Source organism: Mustela erminea, chromosome 6 (assembly GCF_009829155.1).
Source record: "Mustela erminea isolate mMusErm1 chromosome 6, mMusErm1.Pri, whole genome shotgun sequence".
NCBI lineage: Eukaryota > Metazoa > Chordata > Mammalia > Carnivora > Mustelidae > Mustela > Mustela erminea.
The window spans coordinates 22126524-22148706 of NC_045619.1; the positions used below are offsets into that span (position 1 = coordinate 22126524).

General features: G+C 40.4%; 1 protein-coding gene across 25 annotated transcripts in view; it reads left to right on the forward strand.

The window, feature by feature from the left end:
* Window positions 1-9640, forward strand: part of ANKS1B (ankyrin repeat and sterile alpha motif domain containing 1B) — a 1111154-nt gene extending 1101514 nt beyond the window's left edge. For 16 of the 25 annotated variants that reach the window (XM_032346651.1, XM_032346652.1, XM_032346656.1 and 13 more), the window contains one exon: window positions 8158-9640. In XM_032346651.1, the coding sequence (XP_032202542.1) occupies window positions 8158-8268 (111 nt within the window). In that variant the 3' untranslated portion in view covers window positions 8269-9640. Of the gene's footprint in view, window positions 1-4236; window positions 4241-8141 lie in introns of all 25 variants that reach the window. The other 9 variants (XM_032346653.1, XM_032346654.1, XM_032346657.1 and 6 more) reach the window with 4 other exon arrangements.
* The last annotated feature ends 12543 nt before the right edge of the window (window positions 9641-22183 follow it).

The window sequence follows — 22183 nt, forward strand, 5'->3', positions numbered from 1 at the left end:
TGAGTGATGTTGAACATCTTTCCATGTGTCTGTTGGCCATTTGTGTATCTCATTTGGAGAAATGTCTTTGATGTCTTATACCAACTTTTAACTGGATTATTGGGAGGTTTGGGTGTTGAGTTGTAAAAGTTTTTTTTTTTTTTTTCATTTATTTATTTGGGAGAGAGAGAGAGCATGAGCAGGGGGAGAGGCAGAGGGAGAAGACAACTCTCCACCTAGCAGGGAGCTCAATGCAGGGCTCGATCCCAGGACCCTGGGATCATGACCTGAGCCAAAGGCAGAGGTTTTCACCCACTGAGCCACCCAGGCGGCCCCTAAAAGTTCTTTACATATATTGGATACTAACTCTTTATGGGATATGTCATTTGCAGATATCTTTTGCCATTCAGTAGGCTGTCTTTTAGTTTTGTGGATTGTTTCCTTTGCTGTGCAGAAGGTTTTTATGTTGATGTAGTCCCAGTAGTTATTTCTGCTTTTGTTTCCTTTGCCTCAGGAGACATCTAGAAAAATGTTGCTGTGGCCGATGTCAGAGAAATTACTGCCTGTACTTTCTTCTAGGATTTTTATGGTTTTAGGTCTGATATTTAAGTCCTTAATCCATTTTGAGTTTATTTTGTATATAGTGTAAGGAAGTGGGTCACCTTTATTCTTTTGCATGTAGTTGTCCAGTTTTCCCAGTAACATTTGTTGAAGAGACTCTTTCCCATTGCACATTTTTGCCTCCTGTACTGAAGATCAATAGATCATATCATAGGTTGATTTCTGGTCTCTCTCTTCTGTTCCATTGATCTATGTGTCTGTTTTTGTGCCAGTACCATACTGTTTTGATTTCTACGGCTTTGTAGTGTAACTAAAATCTGGCATTGTGGTTCCTCCAGTTTTGTTGTTCTTTTTCAAGATTGCTTTCACTATTCAGGGTCTTTTCTGGTTCTATATAAATTTTAAGATTGTCTTAGTTCTGTGGAAAATGTTGCTGGTATTTTGATAGGGATTGCATTAAATCTGTATATTGCTTTGGGTAGTATGGACATTTTTACAATAATTTTTGTCCCAGTCCATGAGCATGAAATATCTTGCCATGTTTGTGTTATCTTCAATTTCTTTCATCAGTGTTTTATAGTTTTCAGGGTATAGATCTTTCACATACGTGGTTAAGTTCATTCCTAGGTATTTTATTATTTTTGGTGCAATTGTAAGTGGGATTGTTTCATTAATTTCTCTTTTTGTTAACTCATTATTAGTGTATAGAAATGCAGTGTTTTTCTGTATATTGATTTTGTATCCTGTGACATTACTGAATTCATTTATCAGTTCTCGTAGTTTTTTGGTGGAGTCTTTAGGGCTCTCTATACATAGTATTATGTCATCTGCAAATTATGAAAGTTTTTCTTCTTCCTTACCAATTTGGATGCTTTTCATTTCTTTTTCTTGTCTGATTGCTCAGGCTAGGATTTCCAGTACTGTGTTGAATAAAAATGGTGAGAGTGGACATCCTTGTCTTGTTTCTGATCTCAGGGGAACAACTCTGTTTTTCACCACTGAGTATGAAGTTAGCTGTGGGTTTTTCATGTGTGGCCTTTATTATGTTGAGGTATGTTTCCTCTAAACCTTCATTATTGAGCATTTTATCATGAATGGATATTGCATTCTGTCAAATGCTTTTTCCTGCATCTTTTGAAATGATCATATGGTTTTTATCCTTTCTATTATTGATGTGATGTTTCATGTTGATTGACCTACAAATACAAACCACCTTTGCATTCTGGGAATAAATCCTATTTGATCGTGGCGAGTGATTTTTTTAATGTATTGTTGAATCTGGTTTGCCAGTATTTTGTTGTGGATTTTTGCATGAATGTTCATCAAGGATATTGGCATGTAGTTCTCTTTTTTGATGGTGTCTTTATCTGATTTTGATATCAGGGTGATGAGGGCTTCAGAGAATGAATTTGGAAGCTTTCCTTCTTGGAAGAGTTTGAGAAGAATAAGTATTAGCTCTTCTTTAAACATTCAATAGAATTTACCTATGAAGCTCTTTGGTCCTGGACTTTTGTTGGGAGTTTTTTTGATTACTGATTCAATTTTGTTGCTGGTAATTGGTCCGTTCAAATTTTCTATTTTGGGGGCACCTGGGTGGCTCAGTGGGTTAAAGCCTCTGCCTTCAGCTCAGGTCATGGTTCCAGGGTCCTGGGATTGAGCCCCGTGTCGGGTTCTCTGCTCAGTAGGGAGCCTGCTTCCTCCTCTCTCTCTGCCTGCCTTTCTGCCTACTAGTGATCTCTGTCAAATAAATTTAAAAAAAACTTTTTAAATTTTTTTTCTATTTCTTCCTGACTTAGTTTTGGGAGGTTATATGTTTCCAGGAATTTACCTAATTTCTTCAAGGTTGTCCTACTTGTTGGCATATAATTTTTCATGATATTCTAATTTTTATTTCTGTGGTATCGGTTATTTTTCCTCTTTCATATTTGAGTTTGAGTCCACTATTTTTTATTTTTGATGTGTCTGGCTAGAGATTTTTCAATTGTGTTGATCTTTTCAAAGAACCATCTCCTGAGCTGTTGGTTTTCTGATTTTCTGCTCTAATCTTTATGTCTTTTTTTCTGCTCTAATCTTTATTATTTCCTTCTTTCTGCTGGTTTTAGGTTTTGGGTTTTTTTCCCCTAGCTCCTTTAGGTGTAAAGTTACATTGTTTGTGATTTGTCTTGCTTCTTGAGGCAGGCCTGTATAAACTTCCTCTTAGAATAGCTTTTTGTACATCCCAAAGATTTAGCATCATTGTGTTTTCATTTTCATTTGTCTCCATATATTTTTTTATTTCCTCTTTGATTTCTTGGTTGACCCATTCATTTTGTAGTAATGTTACTTAACCTCCATGTATATGTGTTCTTTCCAGACTTTTTTCTTGTGGTTGGTTTCTAGTTTCATAGTGTTGTGGTCAGATACATGGTATGACTTCAGTATTTTTTAATTTGTTGAGGCTTATTTTGTGGCCTAACAGCTATTTTGGAGAATGGTCCTGTGCACTTGAAAAGAATGTGTAGTTTGTTTTAGGATGGATATTCTGATTATATCTGTTAAATGCATCTGGTCCAGTGTGTCAAAGCAACTGTTTGTTTATTGATTTTCTGGGTTTGGATGATCCATTGATGTAAGTGGGTATTAGAGTCCCCTACTACTATTGTATTACTACTATTGATTACTTCCTTTATATTTGCTGCAAGCTGCTTTATGTATGTATTTGGGGGCTCCCATGTTGGCTGCATAAATATTTACAACTGTTCTATCTTCTTATTGGATTGTTCCCTTTAGGTAGTGTCCTTTGTCTCTCAGTACAGTCTTTTTTGAAGTCTATTTTGCCTCCTCTCCCCCATGTTTTAGGTGTATGGTGTCAGATTTTGCATCCTTTTATTTTGTGAATCTCTTGACTGATTTTTATAGATATACTTAATTGTACTGCTTTTGTGCATCTTGTTTTTCTTACTCCTGCTTATGGTCTTTCCTTTCCACTCAAAGAGTTCCCTTCAACATTTCTTATAGAGCTTGTTAGTGGTCATGAATTAATTACTTTTTTATCTGGGAGATTCTTAGGAGGAAAAATCTCTCCTATTCTAAATAATAGCCTTGCTGGTTGGAGGCTTCTTCCTTTCAGCACTTGGAATATATCATGTCATTTTCTTCTGGTATGCGAAGTTTCTGCTGAAAAATCAGCTGACAGCCTTATGCCATTGTATGTAACTGTTATCTCCTGCCACTTTAAAAGTTCTCTTTATCACTACTTTTTGCCGTTTTAATTACAATGTGTTTCGGTGTGGACCTCCTTGGGTTCTTTTGTTGGGGGCTCTCTGTGCCTCCTGGATCTGGACTTCCATTTCCTTCCTGAAATTAGGTAAGTTTTAAGCTATTATTTCTTCAAATAAGTTATCTGCCCCCTTTTCTCTCTCTTCTCCTTCTAGAAACCCTATAATGCAGTGTTATTATACTGAATGGTGTCACTGAGTTCCCTTAATCTATTCTCATTTTTTGTTAATCTTTTTTCTTTCTCCTGTTCAGCTTGATTGCTTTCCATTACTCTGTCCCCCCCATTACTGATCCACTCTTCTACTTCCTTTAGTCTATTTATTCCCTCTAGTGTATTTTTAATTTGTTATTGGGTTCTTCATCTCTGATTGGTTCTTTTTTATGTTTTTCTATCTCTTTGTTGAGGGTCTCACTGAGGTCCTGTACTCTTTTCTCAAGCCCAGTAAGTACCTTTATGACCTTTAACTTATTTATCAGGCATATTATCTCCGTTACTTATCTCCAAGAGTTTAGCTGTCTTGCTGTGATTTTGTCCTGTTCTTTCATTTGGGACATATTCCTCCGTTTCCTCATTTTGTCTAACTCCCTGTGTCTGTTTCTATGTGTTAGGAAAGTTAGCTATGTCTCTTGCTCTTGAAAGGAGTGGCCTTATCAAGAAGAGGTCCTATAGTGCCCTGCAGTGCAATATCCCTTCTTTATTAGAACCTGGCACTTATGGGATATCCTGTGTGCATTGTGTGCACCTTACTGTTGTGGCTGTGCTGCTTTTGCCTTCAGTCCAGTTGTCTTCCATGGCTCTCTTTACCTGTTGTGGGCAGGGTTTGGTTCCCTGTGTTGTTAGTGGGCCAGTCTGGGGCAGCCTTGGGCTTGAGTTGGGTTAGACCAGGTATTTTCCAGAGCTGCAGGAGCACTGCACTGCAGGGCACTCTCCCTGTGTTGTTCCCTTTCTGTTGGTGAGTGAGGCCTGTAGTCAGACCAAATATCTGCCCCCAGCCCACTCCTGGGGCCACAATCAGATTGCTTGTGTGGTTTTAGTCCCTATTCCCCAGGGCAGGAGTCCCTTTGAGGTGGTGCTGATCCCTGTCAGGGCTGGTTGTATACTGCCATGCTTGTGGTGTTGTTTTGGATGGATTCACCAAGGCCAGACTGGGGGGTAAGCATCCAGGGAATGCTGTTAGCAAGGTAGGTGGAGAGAGTTCTTGCTGCAGTGGTTCACACAGGTGTATCTAGGCTGGGGGTGGGAGAGGGAAATGGTGCCTGCCAGTTCTTTTGTTCTTAAAGAAGTCTCCCAAAGACCTCTGCCCCTCCAGCACATGCTCTGAGATTAGTAAACAAATCTCCCTCCCTCCTGTATACCCCAGGTGTTTTTCAAATTGCTGCTTCAATGCTGTATCTTGGTGGGGTTGTTATGCTGTCTCTTTCAGGGCAGGGACTCAGTTTCCTATCACTCTGGCTCACTAATTTTTAAAAGTTCCAGGTGTGTTAAACCCCACTGATTGTATGAACTCATGATGTTAAGTCCCTCTGGTTTTCAAAGCCAAATATTATAGGAATTCACCTTCCCAGCACAGGTCCTCTGTGCCTGGGATGGGGTTTGCTCCTCTCCCCTCTGCACCCACAACATCCCTCCCTTAGGGTCCTGCAGGTTTTTGGCTCCCAACTGCATCTCTGCCCTTTCTACCCTCTCCAGTATGGCCTCTGTTCTACAGTTAGCTATGAAAAGTCTTTTCTGCCAATCTGTAGGTCATTTTCTGGGTTATTTACACTGATGTGAGTATTATCTAGGTATATCCATGGGATGAGGTAAGCCTGGGATTCTCCTCCTCTGCCATCCTCCCTGGAAGTTCCCAGAAGAGAATTCTCGATTTTCCCCTCAAAGCTATTTATACTGTCTTCCCCAGTTCAATAAATGGCATAACCATTCACCATGTTGCTTAAGCCATAAATCCAGAGGTCATCCTTAATTCCTGTCTTCCTCTGACCACTGTGTACAACACCTGGGCAGATTCCATCTACTCAGCCCCTAAAACATGTCTCAAATCCACCCATTCTCCATTTCCTCAGTCACCCTTCTCATCTAGGCTACCACCACTACTCTCTCCAGAACTATTGCAGTACATGTCCTAACAGGCTTCCTTCTTACTCATGCAACCAGAGTGATCCTAAAACACACATCAGATCATGGCACCTCTGTCCCATATACCTAAACCTAATTTCTTCCCATGCTTCTCTCTGATGCTCAGGCCTTTCTATTCCTAGAAGAGACCAAAACTCACTCCTACCTGAGGCCTTTGTGTCACCTGTTCCTTCCACCTATCATAGTATCCCCCATATTTCTGCAGAGCTGACCCCACTTGTTCAGATTTAAACTACATGAAGAGGCTTTTCCTGGACGATTCATTCTGAGGTAGATACCTAGTCACACTCAAGTGTATACTTGCTTTGAATTCTGTGTAGCATTTATTGATGGGGATTTATTATCTATCCCCCCAGCAAAAAAAAAAAAAAAAACCACACCTAAGTTAAATGTCCAGGAGTTGTCCCAGTATTTTTGGAATATCTTAGACTATTATATTGTTTCTCATATGGACTGGAAAATCTGCTCCTGGCAGGTGCCTCCGTCTGACTTTGGTCTCCAAAAACCTCCAGATGATCACAACTGGGCTGGGTGCCAGGACGGCTTGTAAAATACGCATTGAAAAGCCTTCACTGACAAATTTGAAAATATATAGGGAATAATACTGATGTCCTTTAACTGCCTCAACATCCTATCTCTCTCAGCTGATATCCATGTTCCATTTCCCTCAGGTCCAGTTGTTTACTTTTGAGAAATATTCCATGATTCCTAAGAATATGTGAAGTCCTGCCCACAGCCTTGTGGAGATAAAATCAATTCATATTGGAAGGTAGCCAAAGGGCATGGATTCCCACAGCCTGTGAGCAGGCTCCAAAGCTCACAGTGCAAGAGTGCAAGAGAAATGAGAAATCCTAGAAATCTTTCTAGGCTTTCTTGCCCAAGACTCCTGAGCAGGTGGCCAGGGCCAGGGCAGATGTGGAAACACCAAAAGATGAGACAGCAGTGTGGTGAAAACCTTCCTCCAAGACCCCTCCTGAGAGCTCACAGCTCAAGCATTACCCAGGAATAGCCTGTTTAACTTCATATGCAAAGGGGCTAAAAATGGTTTTAACAGTAATTTTTATAGCTCAAGTCTGGTCCAAGGCTCAGCTTGACCTGGCCCTGCTCACCCTCCCATCTCCACTCTGCAAACTAACTGCAAGTTCTCAACCAGCCACTTCTCTTTACCACGGAAGCTTTGCACGTGCTATTCCCCCTCTCCCTGCCCCCTCATCAAACTCTAGCTCGTCCAGCTGTTTAGACTTTTTTTTTAATATCAAGTATTTATGGTGTACCTACTATTATTATTTTTTTAAAAAGATTTTATTTATTTATTTGACAGAGATCACAAGTAGGCAGAGAGGCAGGCAGAGAGTGAGAGGAAAGCAAAGCTCCCTGCTGAGCAGAGAGCCCGATGTGGGGTTCGATCCCAGGACCCTGGGATCATGACCTGAGCTGAAGGCAGAGGCTTTAACCCACTGAGCCACCCAGGTTCCCCGGTGTACCTACTATTATTTACTGGATTGTCAGGAGCTTCTCTAAGTTTGGAGGAAACAGTGAAGAGAACAAAATCCTATACTGTGTGGAGAATGAAGGAATAAATATATATGTGGCATAAAGATTATAAAGGGTAGAGCAGAAGAGGAGAGCAGAAAAGTTAGGATGCTATTTTTGTACTGGGTGTGGAGGTGATGTTTGAGTTGTGACCTGAACGACATTAGGGTGTAAGGCATTCAGGTGTCTGGGGAAAGGCATTCCCACAGAGCAGATGATGTGAGCAGAGGCCCTGGTACGATCTTGGTATGCAGGGAGAAGCAAAGTCAGTGTGGCTAGCCCTCACCTTGAGGAATTTGGGCTTATTCTGTAATGGCAACTACTGTAGGCTTGAGAGCTGGAGAGTGACATAACCTGGTTCACCTTCTCTAGGAAGTCCCCTGGCTCGCTAACCACAGAGCACCCTCCCTCCCTCCACCCCTTTTTCAGTATTGAAGTGCTTCTGTGTTTGCTCCCCATCTGTGTGCCTTCAAGAGCAAGGGCCAGGTCTCATTCACCACCTACCCTTTGAATGCCTTGCATACAGTCCTTATGCAATAAACATGTATGAAAAGAACAAACACGATTCTCACATACCTGTTGGTTTGTGACAGGACTGCAGGCCTAGTGTTGGTTTCCAAGTGTTAGGAAGCATGTTTGCACCCTGGTACAGGTACCGTATAACAGGCATCAGCCTTTCTGTTTTAAAGCAGATCGACCCATCTGAGCAAAAGACTCTGGCCAATCTGCCGTGGATTGTGGAGCCGGGACAAGAAGCCAAGAGAGGAATTAATACCAAGTATGAAACCACAATTTTCTGATACCCACCATCCTCCTGTCCTTGCGGTGCCTTGCACGCTGAGCAGTCCCGGAGCAGGCTTCCCTTCGCGCCTCAGTTTCCACCCAGCCCAGGAGGAAGACTGCTCTGTTTGTGTGGCCTTGTCACGGGCGAAAGGCCACTGGCCATTCCTGGGGACGTTCTTTCTGCACCAGTGACAGAAAGTGTGCAACCAAGACTTTCCAGCCGTAACCCCTGAGAGGCATGAGTTGAGATTTTTGGCTGACACTCCCGACTCCCCCCACCTGCCACCACCCAAGGTATTTCTAATGACTCTGCCCCCAACACTGCTTTGCTGAATTTGGGGATAATACCTTTAAAAAAAAAAAAAAAAAAAGGTACAGGGGATCTCTAATACTGCCTAAAAGTATAAAAATCTTGGATTTTTCAGTCAGCAGTTTTAACGGTAGAATCAGAACAGAACTACCCCCACCTGTAAAATCATATCACTGAGCATCATTTCATGCATAAGGACAAAAACCACCCCCATGATTGCCAGGAAATCCTGTTTCCCGATTTCTATATTTGTGGATTTTATATGTAATCAACCATGTCAGATAAAGAAAACATTTACATCTATGGATTGATTCAAAATTTAAGAATGATTCAAAACAGAGGAATTTATTATGCACAGAAAAATGTGTCTTGTATTCAATATTTTTATTAAAAGAATGTTTCATTAATGCACTGATAAGAAAACTAGGTTAGTTGTGAGGGATGTTTCTGGTTTCATTTCTAAATAACTAAATTTTTACTGCTACCACCAAGAGGACTGGCTTGGGCGTGGCAAAGTGCTGATGACACTCCCCAGAGCAGGAGATTAGGGCAAGCAGACTGGCATCCAACCGAAAGTGCTGATGCAGCCATAAGCTGCAAAGATCGTTTTTTTTTAACCTTCACAGTGTTTTAAAGAAAACGTTTAAAAAAAAAAAAATCTAGGGCTCCTGCTGTCAAGATTTCTGTCATGGAAACCTTGTTTGAGAAAGGTGTTAACAAAATTCTATTGCAAAAATTTTTTTCTAGAAAAAAAAAATACAAAAAAAAAAAAAAGAGGAGAGATTCCAAAGTAATAAAACTCTTTTCTTGAAACAAATAAATGTTTGCTTACTATTTGATTAAATAAAATTTACTTACATTTCTTTAAGGTATTTTAATTTTTTTAATGTCTCTGTGGAGTATTTGTATGATACCATAATGTATATTTATGTAGAATCAAATTATATAAACAGTACCAATATCATTATAGAAAAAAATAACATTTTAACGTATATTGTTCTAACTGATCATATTGTGAATCATTTTGAAGTTCATTATAGCGATATTGATAAATTGTGGGATTGTCTTAATGTTTTTTTTTATTAACCAGTATTATTTCAAACCTGAGGATTATCAGTTATTCATCAGTTGGTGAGTTTTAAAGAAAGATAATTAAATTTTATTTCAAACTGACAAATGTATATGGATTTAGTTCAGTGTTGAATAATTTTAATACAATATTAAATTACTTGACCTGAACAGTTCCTTGTATATATTTTGCCTATTCACTGTTGATATGTATGTAGTAAATGGAGAGTAAAATAACACTGAAATATGGTACCAAAAGGTAATTGTATAGGAGCAAAGTAAACAGTAGCTTTGCTAAGACAGAAACATATGTGTAAATATGCTTGGGCTTCCAGTTATAAATTTTGTAATTTTTGTCATTATTTATATCCTATTAAAAAAAAGCACACAAAATAAAACGGAAATTGTACAGCCACCGGTGCTTGGCATCGTTCTGTGAGCACCTTCCCACTTCCATTTAGGAAAAAAAGCAAAGGCCCAGCCTCTTCCAACAGCTATAGCTAAAGGGCTTTTTTAATTGGCAAAATTGAGAAAATTTACTCATTTCTAAGTTCAACCAGTCTGAGTAAGATTCAGTGGCCTTTAAAGCTTAAATTTCAGCCAGAAAACACCCAATGTCTTTAAATATTACAGTAGGCTACAAGGAGAAATTACCAAAACAAATTTCTAAAAGGGCAAGGACCACCCAAATAGATCATTTGTGTGGGACAATACAGATAGTATGTTTGGGAAAACAACTACGCATTTGTCTCAGGTTGGGCTGCTAAATGAAATATCAGACTGTGTGGCTTAAACAACAGATGTATTTCTCAGAGTTCTGGCGGCTGGAAAGTCCAAGATCAAGATGCTGGCAGATAAGTGTCTCTCTGAGGGCTCTTCTCTTGGTTTGTAGGCATCTATATCTTCCTGTGCGGTCTCATGACCTCTTCGTGTGTGCGTGTGTAAGTACACATGCACACAGAGTTGGGGGGCAGCAAGCTCCCTGTTGTCTTTTCTTGTAAGGGCACTAATCCCCTTCTGAGGGCTCCACCATCAATACCCCATGTAACCTAATTATCTCCCACAGGCCCACTTCCAAATACCATCACATTGGAGGATTAGGCTTCAACATATAAATTTTGGTAGGGGTTAAAACGTCACATAACAACATCAATCCTTCCATTTTTCTAAAATACATGTGCCAGCTGCACATCAAATGATATAGGGCCATATTAGAGATACCGGAAAGATCGACATTTCACATTCTATATCCTGTGACTTTCAGGAGATCTCCCTGCACTCCTGGATCTAAGTCTGTTACTCTTTGAAACACAGACCAAAACATATGCGGTGCTACCAGCCAGACATGCACAGACACATAGCTTTGAAAATACTAAAACCAACCTGAGAGGGGATAACATTCACCGAGGCAGAAAAGGCAGGTTTTCTGAATAAAGGTTTGGGCTGGGATTTTAGATGGCAATGCTTCAACTGGGCTAATTTGGCCCCTTTTTATCTTTGGTAACCACCAAGAGGTCAGCAGTCTTCTCTCTGTGGATCAAATGCTTATTTGTTATCAGTTATGGTCCCAGCATGAAGCAGATGGCACATTCCAATTGGGATATTTTAAGAGTTTAATAAATAGAATACTTACATAGGTGTTAGCAGCATGAAGGGAAACAGACGGGTGGAACAGTGTCCCTGGGCTGGTAATGGCCTGAGGGAGAATGGGAAAGGAGAAGACTGTATGGAGGGGGCTGCCAGACAGGCTGAGGGACATGGCCAGTGGTAGTGGCCCTCAGAGAGGGAGCCAGGGATTAAAATAGTCTGGTCTCACTCTCCACCCTGCATTAGCTGAACCCACTGGAAGCCAGAAGACAAGGAGCCCATTGATACGGTCTACACAAGACAGGGAAGAGGAAGGAGAGATCTAAGGGGCAAAGAGAGAGCCAGCACATACAATGAAGGGATGTGCAACTGACTTCTTGAAGGGGGAGTCTGACACATTAGTAACTGCAGTATCCATGGGCAATCGTGATCCTTGAATGCTAGTACTATTCCAAAAAAGAACTTTAATTCAATTATTCATTTTTCTTACATTATATTCTATGATAAGTTTGGGTGAATGAACCCTATGAAAAGTATGCCTAGTTAATTCATTAATAAGTCATGGCAGTGGTTTTTCTCAAGACATACCAGATTTTCTGTTGGAATAGTTAGGAATATTATTGGGGTATATAATGTTTGGATATGATGGGCCATTAAACAGGCTTAGACAATGAACACATGGCCAAATTCTCAAAAATAAAAATTCACACTTGGACCCCAAGTAACATTGCTCTTAAGCTACTTCTGAACAGAAAGGAAAATGTGATGAATGGGCTAGCCTCCAGAGTTCATTCTCCCACAGAACTGGAATATAATGACCACGTTCAGAAGTCTATATGGAACAAAGCCTTTTTTAAAGACATTTTTTCAGTTCTCTTTTTATATAAGGTATTCACTGGGTATGTTTCCTATGAAAATCAAGCAATCTGACGGTAATAAACACATTTTCTTAAAATATAATTGGGGAACGAGCCTACATAGGCCAGCAGAGTCTACCTGCACCAAGGCTGCATCAACCTGCTCCCTACTCCATTCCTGTCCCCCCTACACCTAGCCCACCCCATTCCCATTTACTGCTGTCTATGAAAATGTACAAATGAACCCAGGCATCTGGCTGCCCCAGCAACAGAGTCCTGTGTCCCACAGAAACCAGCTCCTTAGGAGGCAGAGAATTTCCTGAGGCTCGTTGCCCAATCACCATCCTGCATACTGTGAAATTCCGTTAGTACCCATGAGCGAGGTCTTATTTTTGTAGGGGAATTAACCCCAAGAATATGGTGCAGACCTAGGAATACCAGTTCCACTTAACTGTTTCCTCTCTTCATCCCAGGCCAATCTACTCACTGACAACTTCCTCTGTGTTCATCATGGCTCCATTCTACTTAGAATTGTTAATGCAAAGATGGTCATTCCTGACCCAACACATTGCACACTGTGTATCATAAGGAATTATAGCTACAAATTATTTATCATCGAAATAGTTTTTGTTTTACTCTCCAAAACCCCAGAGACCTGGGCTTGTAAAAGCTGCATAGGCGCTTAACTTTCCAAGAGTAGTTAATGACCAAGGGTATAAAAATTTACATCAGACTGCAACAGAGACTCTGCGCTGTCCAGCTCCATTAGGGTCCCTGCAACAGCTGAGGTTTTCTCAGGGGCTCAGACAACTGAAGAGCATGCATGTCACACAACAGTCCTCACAAGCACAGCAGAGCTAATGTGCATCTTCCAAGTCCTGCCATTTAGGAAACATCTAAGTTATGTCTCAGAGGACAGTATGAGCAAGCTGAGATAGGGTTGTTCTTACTCATGACATGGTAATAAAAGCCGTTCAAGGAAATCCATATTCAATAATTTAATTGTCCTCTGGATGTCTCAGTGCCTCCTCAATGAAGCATCCTAACAGCTGCTCCGTGAGGAACCTGCAGCTCTCCCTCTTACTGCCTCTCTTCAATAAGATATGTGAAAAGGGAAGCCAACACGCCTCCAAGTGAGAAGCAACATCAGCTGTTTTCTGACATTTGAAAGGCTGATTTCTCTCTACTTATCGAAAGTGCATGCTTCGTTTTCTGAGAGAGAAAAAAAAACAAAAACAAAAACCGCAATGTGCTAAGTGTTGAGTCAAGGGAGACTGGGAAGAAAGGCACAGGAAATTCAGGAATACCATTCGAGCAGGCCATTTCCGGGGTGTGTGTCTGGGCAGGAAGATGGAAAGTTGCAAACTCATATGGCTTCTGAGCCACGCAGGCGTCATGAGTGAGGGAGGATGTGATGATCTACAGAGCAACGGTCTCATTTCAGGGGGCAGCTCCTACTTACTTTCAGCTGATTGTTGCCAGGCAGAAATAAAGACCCTGGGTCAACAGATTTTCTAAGAAATCAGTATTTATGCAAAATCACCAGATTTCCAAATGCTGGCAACAAACTCAGCGTTTTAAAAAATAAGTGTGGGCCAAATAAAACTCATCTGTGGGCTGGGCGTGATCCATGCATCACTTCTTTGTGACTTTCTGAGATTCTACCAAGCTTCAACAGCCTCACAGCCAGCTAGATGTCCAGTACTTATCAGAGGAGGAACAGTGTGTCTGTGGCTAGAGTGAGGGGGTGGAGGAGGCAGAGATGCAGAGTCACTGACATTTGTTGGACTACTCTTATACACCAGGTTGGTTTATTATCAGGAACTGAATTTAGGAACTAGTAGCAAAGATCAGAAATAACAGTCTCTTAAACAGGAAAGGGTTGAATTTTTTTCTCATGTAATATCAATTTCAGAAATCATACAGGGCTGGAATGGGAGGTCAATAAGCTCCTTCTACATTCCTATTCTGTCATCCTTAGCATATAACATCTGTAAGGTCACCTCATGATCACAAAATGGCTGCTGGAGCATTACCCAGCACATCCACATTCCAGACAATAAAAAGAATAATGACCTAAGGTCTCCTACCCCCCAACTGAGTAAGACAATCTTTTAAGAGCTTTCCTGGAAGTTTCAACCCACAACTCTTTGGCCACCCCTATATAGGCAGCTGGAAAATGTAGCTATTGATTTTAGCCAAGCACACTGCAGCCTCCAACAATAAAGAAGCTGTTAGGAGGAAAAGGGAGAGCCTGGATATTAGGATGGCCACCAACAGTGTCTGCCATGATGGGAATAATCATGGCACTAGGTAAAAAGTGAAACCAAGTACACACAGGTGAGACACCTGGACAGAAAAGCCATGACCAGAGGAGGAACTGATGGTAATAACCCTAAAGGAGTTGCTCTATAAATTAACCATCAAATCCAACCACAAAAGATCCCCACACCTGTGTTAATATAATAGACATATCAAACATCTGTGCTGCCCAGCAACACTCCAGAGGTTGTCTTGGCAAAGCAGGTATGGGAGCATACTGTAGAAGCAGTCATCAAAGCTGGCAGCTGGACAGAAGAACTGGCAATGGCGTGGTCATCAAGGGCAAAAGAGCAAAGGGTACTGGTTCTCAATCTCCACTGCACTCTGGAATCAACTGGGAAACTTTTTAAAATAATATGGATGCCTGGGTCCCATCTCCAGAGATTCTGAATTAATTGGCCTGGAATGAGGTCTGGGTTTAGGGAGGTTTTTAGATTTCTCATATAAATTTGGTGCAACAAAGTTGTAAGAAGCCTCACCCCTGGATGGATGAGGCCCTCCTGATCCCCTGAGTAGTTGGGCAGCACACCAGAGACTCCTTGGGAAGAGGTCCTTGAGAAAACTAAAACATTTGCTGAAGGTCACACAGCTAGGACGTTACTGTAGCCAGGATGTGAACTTGGATACACCTGACAGCCAAAGCCAGAGTTCTACCATACTTCCAAGCACCAAACCCAAGCAGCAAGCCCAAGGTCTCTTTTCTCCATTCTCATTTCCAATCCTCCACTACTCATGGGTGCAAACACATCCCAAAAAGAAGAAAGTTCAAAAGAAGGTTTCAGACAGTTCAAAAGAAAGACCTACCACGAGGTAGAAAAGGATGCCTGGAGAAATCAAAGTCACAGGTTCCCCCTTCATATATCATGGAAACATGGGCAACTAGCGAATGGAAGTTTATAACGGAAACAAAAGATGAAAATGCTATTGAGGTATCAGATGCTTGACATATCTTTCAACCCTCACAAAAAACTCTGCAATCAAGTATTGTGGTCCCTATTTGACAAATAAGGAAACTGAGGCTCTGAGAGGCTCACCTTTTCAAATGGAGGTTAGAGGAGAAAAGGAAATGAAATCAGGTGGCAGAAGAAGGGCTGCCACTAATCTCAAATGAACCCCCTAAGAGTTTCAAAGCAGAAATAAGCATCTCCAGGGAGCAAGCCATAAGGCTGTTACCTTCCATGTTCAATGCTTGAATACTATGAGAATTGAGACCAGGCTGGGTAGTAGCCAAGGGCTGGAAAACCCAAAACATCCCCCAACCTCTGCCATCCATTTGGATCCTACCAGAATGAACCCTGGTTCTTTTTTTCAAGGAGCAATCCCTACAGGCACAGAGATGGGCTAACCAGAATACTAAGAGTAGAAGCTCCTCAAGGGCAGGGACCACCTCTGACAGCTCAGGACTTAGAATCAGTCATGACACATGATGTGAATGACTGAAATGAATAATGAATTAAAGTGCAGAACTGAAATGATGTTCCTGGATCCTCTCACCCGGGGGCTTTAATGAGGTGGCCAACTGCATGGACCAAACACCCCAGCTCCACCACTGTGGGGAGGGGACTTAACTGTGGGGCGCTGGCGACTTAACCTCTCTGCACCTGTTTCCACATTCTAGACAAGAGATAATACCTTTGCAGCCCTGTTGTGAGGATTCAATTACATAATGTGTGGAATGTGCCCAGCATAGGACCTGGCACAGAAAACAACAGTAAAAAAATAACAGCTCTTTCTTCCTTCCTTCCTCCTAAAAAGGATTTGTTAGGTATTAGAAAGTTATTTGACAGAGTGGGGCAAATAAACACAAGATGAAGGATTTAGAATCACTGCTAATTAAAAATGAATCAGAGATGAAAAACACAGATCTCCAATCTTCCCCAGGGGCTGAAACCCAAGCCATGACCCCTAGATGAGTGTTCATCTGCCATAAACCCAGGAGGATTCCACTTCCAATTGAAACTGACATTCAACTTATAGCCCAGTGGGTCTGGGTCTCACTATAAAGAAAATCAGATTTGGACTGTGGCCTTGGCTTTGTCACAGATTAACTGCTTGGGGTGCAGTTCTTCCTCTCTAGGCTAGGACTGCAGAGTCTGCAAATCCACTCAAGTACTATGAAGACAGAATAAGGGCTGGGGAGGCAATGAAGATCTGAATGGATGGCGAAATGTGTGCTCCCGCTCCCCACAAGAGTCACCTTGTGCTAAGCAGGAGCTTAGCACATTCATTCAGCTACAGGGTATTTTCCAGTTTGATCAGTTGCTCAGAACCACGCCACCCAAACTTAGACCTGGCATGCTCTCTGTAGTTACTTACTCCAGCCCTGGGTGATGGGAAATCACAGCTGCAGATTTTTCTGTTCACTTCTCTGTGATAAGCAGTATTCCCCGTTCTGAAGACCTAACCTCATAAATGAATTTACAATGAACACCAGCAGCTCATTTTCCTGAATCATAATTTAAATGAAAATTTCCCCAAGTTATGGTCTTCTTACATCACCTTAGAAGTAATACACTGTTGATGCCAAATGGTTTCAAAGACTTGGTCTCTGGTGAGTCCCACGTTGGATGCCATTTTTCTACCCTTTACCTGTGAATATACACAACTACACTATAAATCTAAGATTAAACTTATAGCCTGATAGCAGCTGATATTCTAATTCAGGCATTTAATAACTGTATAGTATCTCCATAGTTTTAAGGGGAGGGGTTATGAGCTAGGAAATCTATTCAAGTGACAATCTTCAGAGACCAAGAATTATTCGAAAATCATTTCCTCCTTCTCTCAAGGTTGGGAAGTAAATTATAATATCATAATGTTGAATAATAGATTGCCATACTTGCCAACTTAAACACTTCAGGAGCATGTTTATTCATTTCATATAATCTAGAAGCAAATCTTTTTTATTCAAGTCAAGTTTTACTATCCTCTAATGATGCTTCACAAAATGCCAAACTAAAGCAGAAAGATAAAGAAAATGCTGGTGACCTGCTACTTCTTAATTAGCCTCTTGATATCCTAGTGCAGAGGGAGAACACAGAATGTGCCATGGGCACTCAAGCATCCATACAGGAATTTCAATCATTCAACAAATATTTATTGAGACTCCCAACTGGAGCCAGGCTTATGTTAGACTGTGGTGTAAAAGACATAGACCTGGCTTCATGGAGCTTATGATCTAATGAGGGACTCCAATAGGTAAATAATACAGGGTGCTAAAAGTCATGGCAGAGAAGAGGGCACTACGAAAGGACTGGGCAGACCTTCAGCAGAAGGGTTATCCCAAAGAATATATGAAGGATTAGAAGGAATCGGGGGAAAATTAGCCATGAAATGGTGAGCACAGAAGAGAGAACAGTGTATATACAAAGACACAGAGGCAAGAGAGCACACAACAGGTCCAGGGTTTTAAAGAGAAGTGACAAGATTAAGATGACACTTTGGAAAGACTGAGCAGAGGGATGTGACTGGGGGCAGAGACAGCAGCCAGCAAACTGCTGTCAGGCCAAAGATGACACAACCTGAATTACACTAAGGAATGTTCACTGAGCACTTTCTTGGTCCAAGCGCTGAGGTAAGTACTTCATGAGCATTATCTTATTAAATCTTTACAACAACCATGAAAAGGAAGAACGGATACCCATTTTACAGATACAACAACTGCTGATATTTTCTTGTTTTCTTATTATCTGTTATTCCCAACCTCTCCTAACAATTATAATGTATTTATGTATTGCCCCAGCTGCTACCTAAAATAGTGCTTGGCACACAGTAGATATGCAAGCCATATGGGAAAGACAAGCAGGTGGCTGAACAAACAAACCAATAGAGAAATTTTGCCCCAAATCACATTGAGTTGAGACCCACACCCACTGCATTCACTATAACTTACCACACCACGCTGCAATTCTTATTCTTTTTGGTCCTTCTCTGTCTCCTGTGCTGCTCCCTCGTCTCACCAACTTCACATTGCCCTGGACTCTGGCTTACGACTCCAGTCTTGTGTATCAACACCTGTTTCACTGCTGATCTCATCTGACCCTATGGTTTTAAATACATTTGATTCACTAATGATTCTCAGATTTATATTGCCATCACAGATTTTTCCCATGAACTCCAGACCTTTTTATCCAACCACCTACTCAACATCCCCGCTTGGATATCTAATGGCCATCTCAAACCTACTATGTCCAAAACCCTGCCTCATCTCAGTTAATGGCAACTCTAATCTCCTTCCAGTAGTTCAAGCCAAAGAGGCCAAAACCTTGGTGGTGTTCTTTTTTTTATTTTTAATTTTTTTCAGGGTTCATTGTTTATGCACCACACCCAGTCCTCCATGCAATACATGCCCTCCTTAATACCCACCACCAGGCTCACCCAACACCCTCAATTTGTTTCTCAGAGTCCACAGTCTCTCATGGCTCATCTCCCCCTCCGATTTCCCCCAACTCACTTCTCCTCTCCAATTCCCAGTGTCCTCCGTGTTATTCCTTATGCTTCAAGATCAAAAGCTTCTGCATAGCAAAGGAAACAGTCAACAAAACAAAGAGGCAACCCAAGGGATGGGAGAAGATATTCACAAATGACACTATAGACAAAGGACTGGTATCCAAGATATATAAAGAACTCCTCAAACTCACACATACAAAACAGATAATCACGTCAAAAAATGGGCAGAAGACTCAGTATCATTCTTAACTTGTCTCCCTCACAACCTTTAACCAATCCACTAGTAAATCCTATTAACTCTTATCATTGAAATGTATACAGAATCCAACTGTCACACCCCCTACTATTGCCATCCTAGCCCAGGTGCCTTCATTTTGCCCAAATTATTGCAAAAGTTTCTCATTGGTACCCCATGCCTCTCCCCCTTTTCAACTGAATCTCAATTTCCCACTGCCAAAGGAACCAACTAAAGCTTAAGTCAGATCACTCCACTGCCAAACTAATCCAGTAGCTCCCACTGCAGAGGAAAAGTCCTCACAGTTGCCGAGGAGGCCCTGCACGGTGATGCACCTCTTGTTACTCTCCAGCTGCAAACCAGCTTCCTTGCCAGCTCTGTAACAGAGCAGCCCATCCACTGTCCTGTCTGCGCTCACCGTGCTCTCCCTTGGGAATCTCTCCAGATACCTGGATGACTCACTCCCTCACCTTTCGGGTGTGGACTCAAGTCCTTCTCCGTGAGCACCTCCATCTAGAACTGTAAAGCTTCTTCTCCCCTTCCCCACTCAAACATACCAACTAATATGCTATAGATTCTATTTACTCTTTTTCTGCCTCTCCTTGGCCCATACCATAGTCAGAAAAAGATTGTTTGCTCACTTTTATATCCCCAATTCCTACAAAAAATGCCAGGCACATGGTAGATCTCAATAAATATTTACTGAATGAAAGAAGAAATAAATGAATTCTCTTCTTTACAAGCTCTTCACCATGCCAGTCACATCAGGTAGCAATCAGAGATAAACTGAGGAGATAAAATTTTGATAAAATTAAATTAGACATAGTTGATAAAGCATTAATAGAAAGGATGACAGTTTCAGTTTAAAGGCCTTTCACATTTGTTTTCTAATCAACAAAGGACAAGCAAGGAGTCTGAAACAATCAAGAATGTTTTTCAAAAATATTTTAGAAATTTTATTTTTTATAAAATTTTTTTACTTCATGTATTAAAATGTATACCAAAACAACAAAAAAAAATTGTGACCTGCATCATAAATACAAAACAGTTTTCAAAACATACAAGACACATACAATGTAAAAAAAAAAAAAACTTTACATATACAAAATGCAATGTAATTTCCATTACAAAAAATAAAGCAAGGGAAAATGCTTGAAAAATTCTCATCTGCAAATACAAAACAAAACCCTCCCCTTGACTTGACCACTTGAGCTGCCTGGAAAACTACAGCTCCATGACGCTAGACTTCCCTTTTTCCTTCACCTTACCTTGCTTTTTACCTTGTCTTTTTGTCATGTTACCTTTTCTTCCCATTTTTCTTTTTATTTTAAAGACAAAGGCCAATCAAGATTTTTTAAAAGCTGATGTTTGTTCTATACTTTAATAGCAACTGACGAAAGTCAGATAGCTTTTAATTCTAAAAGTTAATACTTTATACTCCGAGTTATAAATGAGTTCCTAAACACTGTATGCAAATCAAATTATGATTTGGATACTCTAAGCACAACATACATTTACAGAAATTCTTTCATAAAATTAAGATTTTCACATCACATTTGCTTAAATCACAGTAAGCCTATAAACTAGTTCCTCAGCCCATCATAAAAAAAAAAAGCAAAATCTCCTTAATAATTCTATCTATGGCTCCCTTAAATGCTAATAGTGATATTTAATCTAAAAATACATCTGGAGTGGTCTAGGCCCTCCTACCTACACCACATCTAATACACACCAAAACAGAAACTGGCTCACTACTTACTTACTATTAACACTAATACTTCTTTGATTTAGTTTCTATTGCAGCAGCAAAATTTTTGAATTTTGGTTATTTTCTTATATGAACCACATCTATTATTAATTTATTGCCATTTCCCTTAACAATGTATTGTCAGGGGAAATGGAGACTTAAACTGCAATTAAAGTTCCTAATCAGGAGGTTAAAAAAAAAAAGCTAGTTGATATACTTGTTCCCTTCAAGAGCTATCTTTCCTGATTAACCTTGGAGGAAGGAAGGGAGGGCGGGAAGGAAAGGAGAGAAGGTGGGAAAAAGGAGAAGGAAAACAGAATGGTTGGTAGGTTAAAAGTGACATCTTCCAGAGTCACAATGACTCTTTTGCTACTGCATAGAAAACCACTGAGAATTCTCTTGAAATTCACTTAGAATAGCACTGACCCTGTGCCATTCATCTGAGTAAACAGAGTTAGAAGAAAATGGTTTTTTACTATATTTCTTAGAAATATTCTGTTAAAACTTATCTTCTGTTAAAACCGGCTCCTCTCCAATTATTCTAATTTATAAAAATTCAACTATGGAACAATTGCTTAAAAAAAAAAAAGAGGAAAGTGAGGATTATGAAAGGTCAAGTTCAGTCAAGTAACAAGTCTGGTACATAGAAAACCAGAGCAAGCAGGACAGCACCCAACTCAGAGACGGACAACTGGAGTCCCAGCTGCAGCACAGATCTGCCATCAGCTAGTGAGAAAAAGGTAGAGCAATAAAATCTCTCTTCAACAGGTGTAATTTTTGCTTTACAAGATCTCTTGCTTCAAAGAACTTTTGAAATCCAACACTCATGTATCGAGTGAATTAAAAGAAATGCTGCAAACTGTGCAAGCAGACATAATATTTTAAAAAGCAAATTTAAGGGGTGCAAATAAGCACCAAGACTGTAATTGGGAGAACTATCCCCCTTGGGGTATATGTGGTTCAGAAGGCAGGTCTGCTCTCCTGAGGCACAGCCTGCTTAATAACAGCATTAAAATACATATTTCTTCCAAATTATTCTCATTAATTATGTCAACCAATTTGAATGCATCAAGACAGAATTTTACCAACAGTATAACAAGGTATGTATTTACATTTTCATTTGCATCTTAAGGACAAACTGTTCACCATAATGATGATGATTATGAAAAACAAGATTAAAGGTGTGTTCATTTGGGAAAAAACTACATTAATATTATTCATCCAACCACAAACACTTTTGTAATGAATGCAGTAACTGCAAAACAATTCACAGCTTTATAAAAAGTCGAAATATAGAGTTTCACTAAAATTTTTTCCAGTTCATAATTAAAAAGAGTTCAACTTACATTAATTCTTA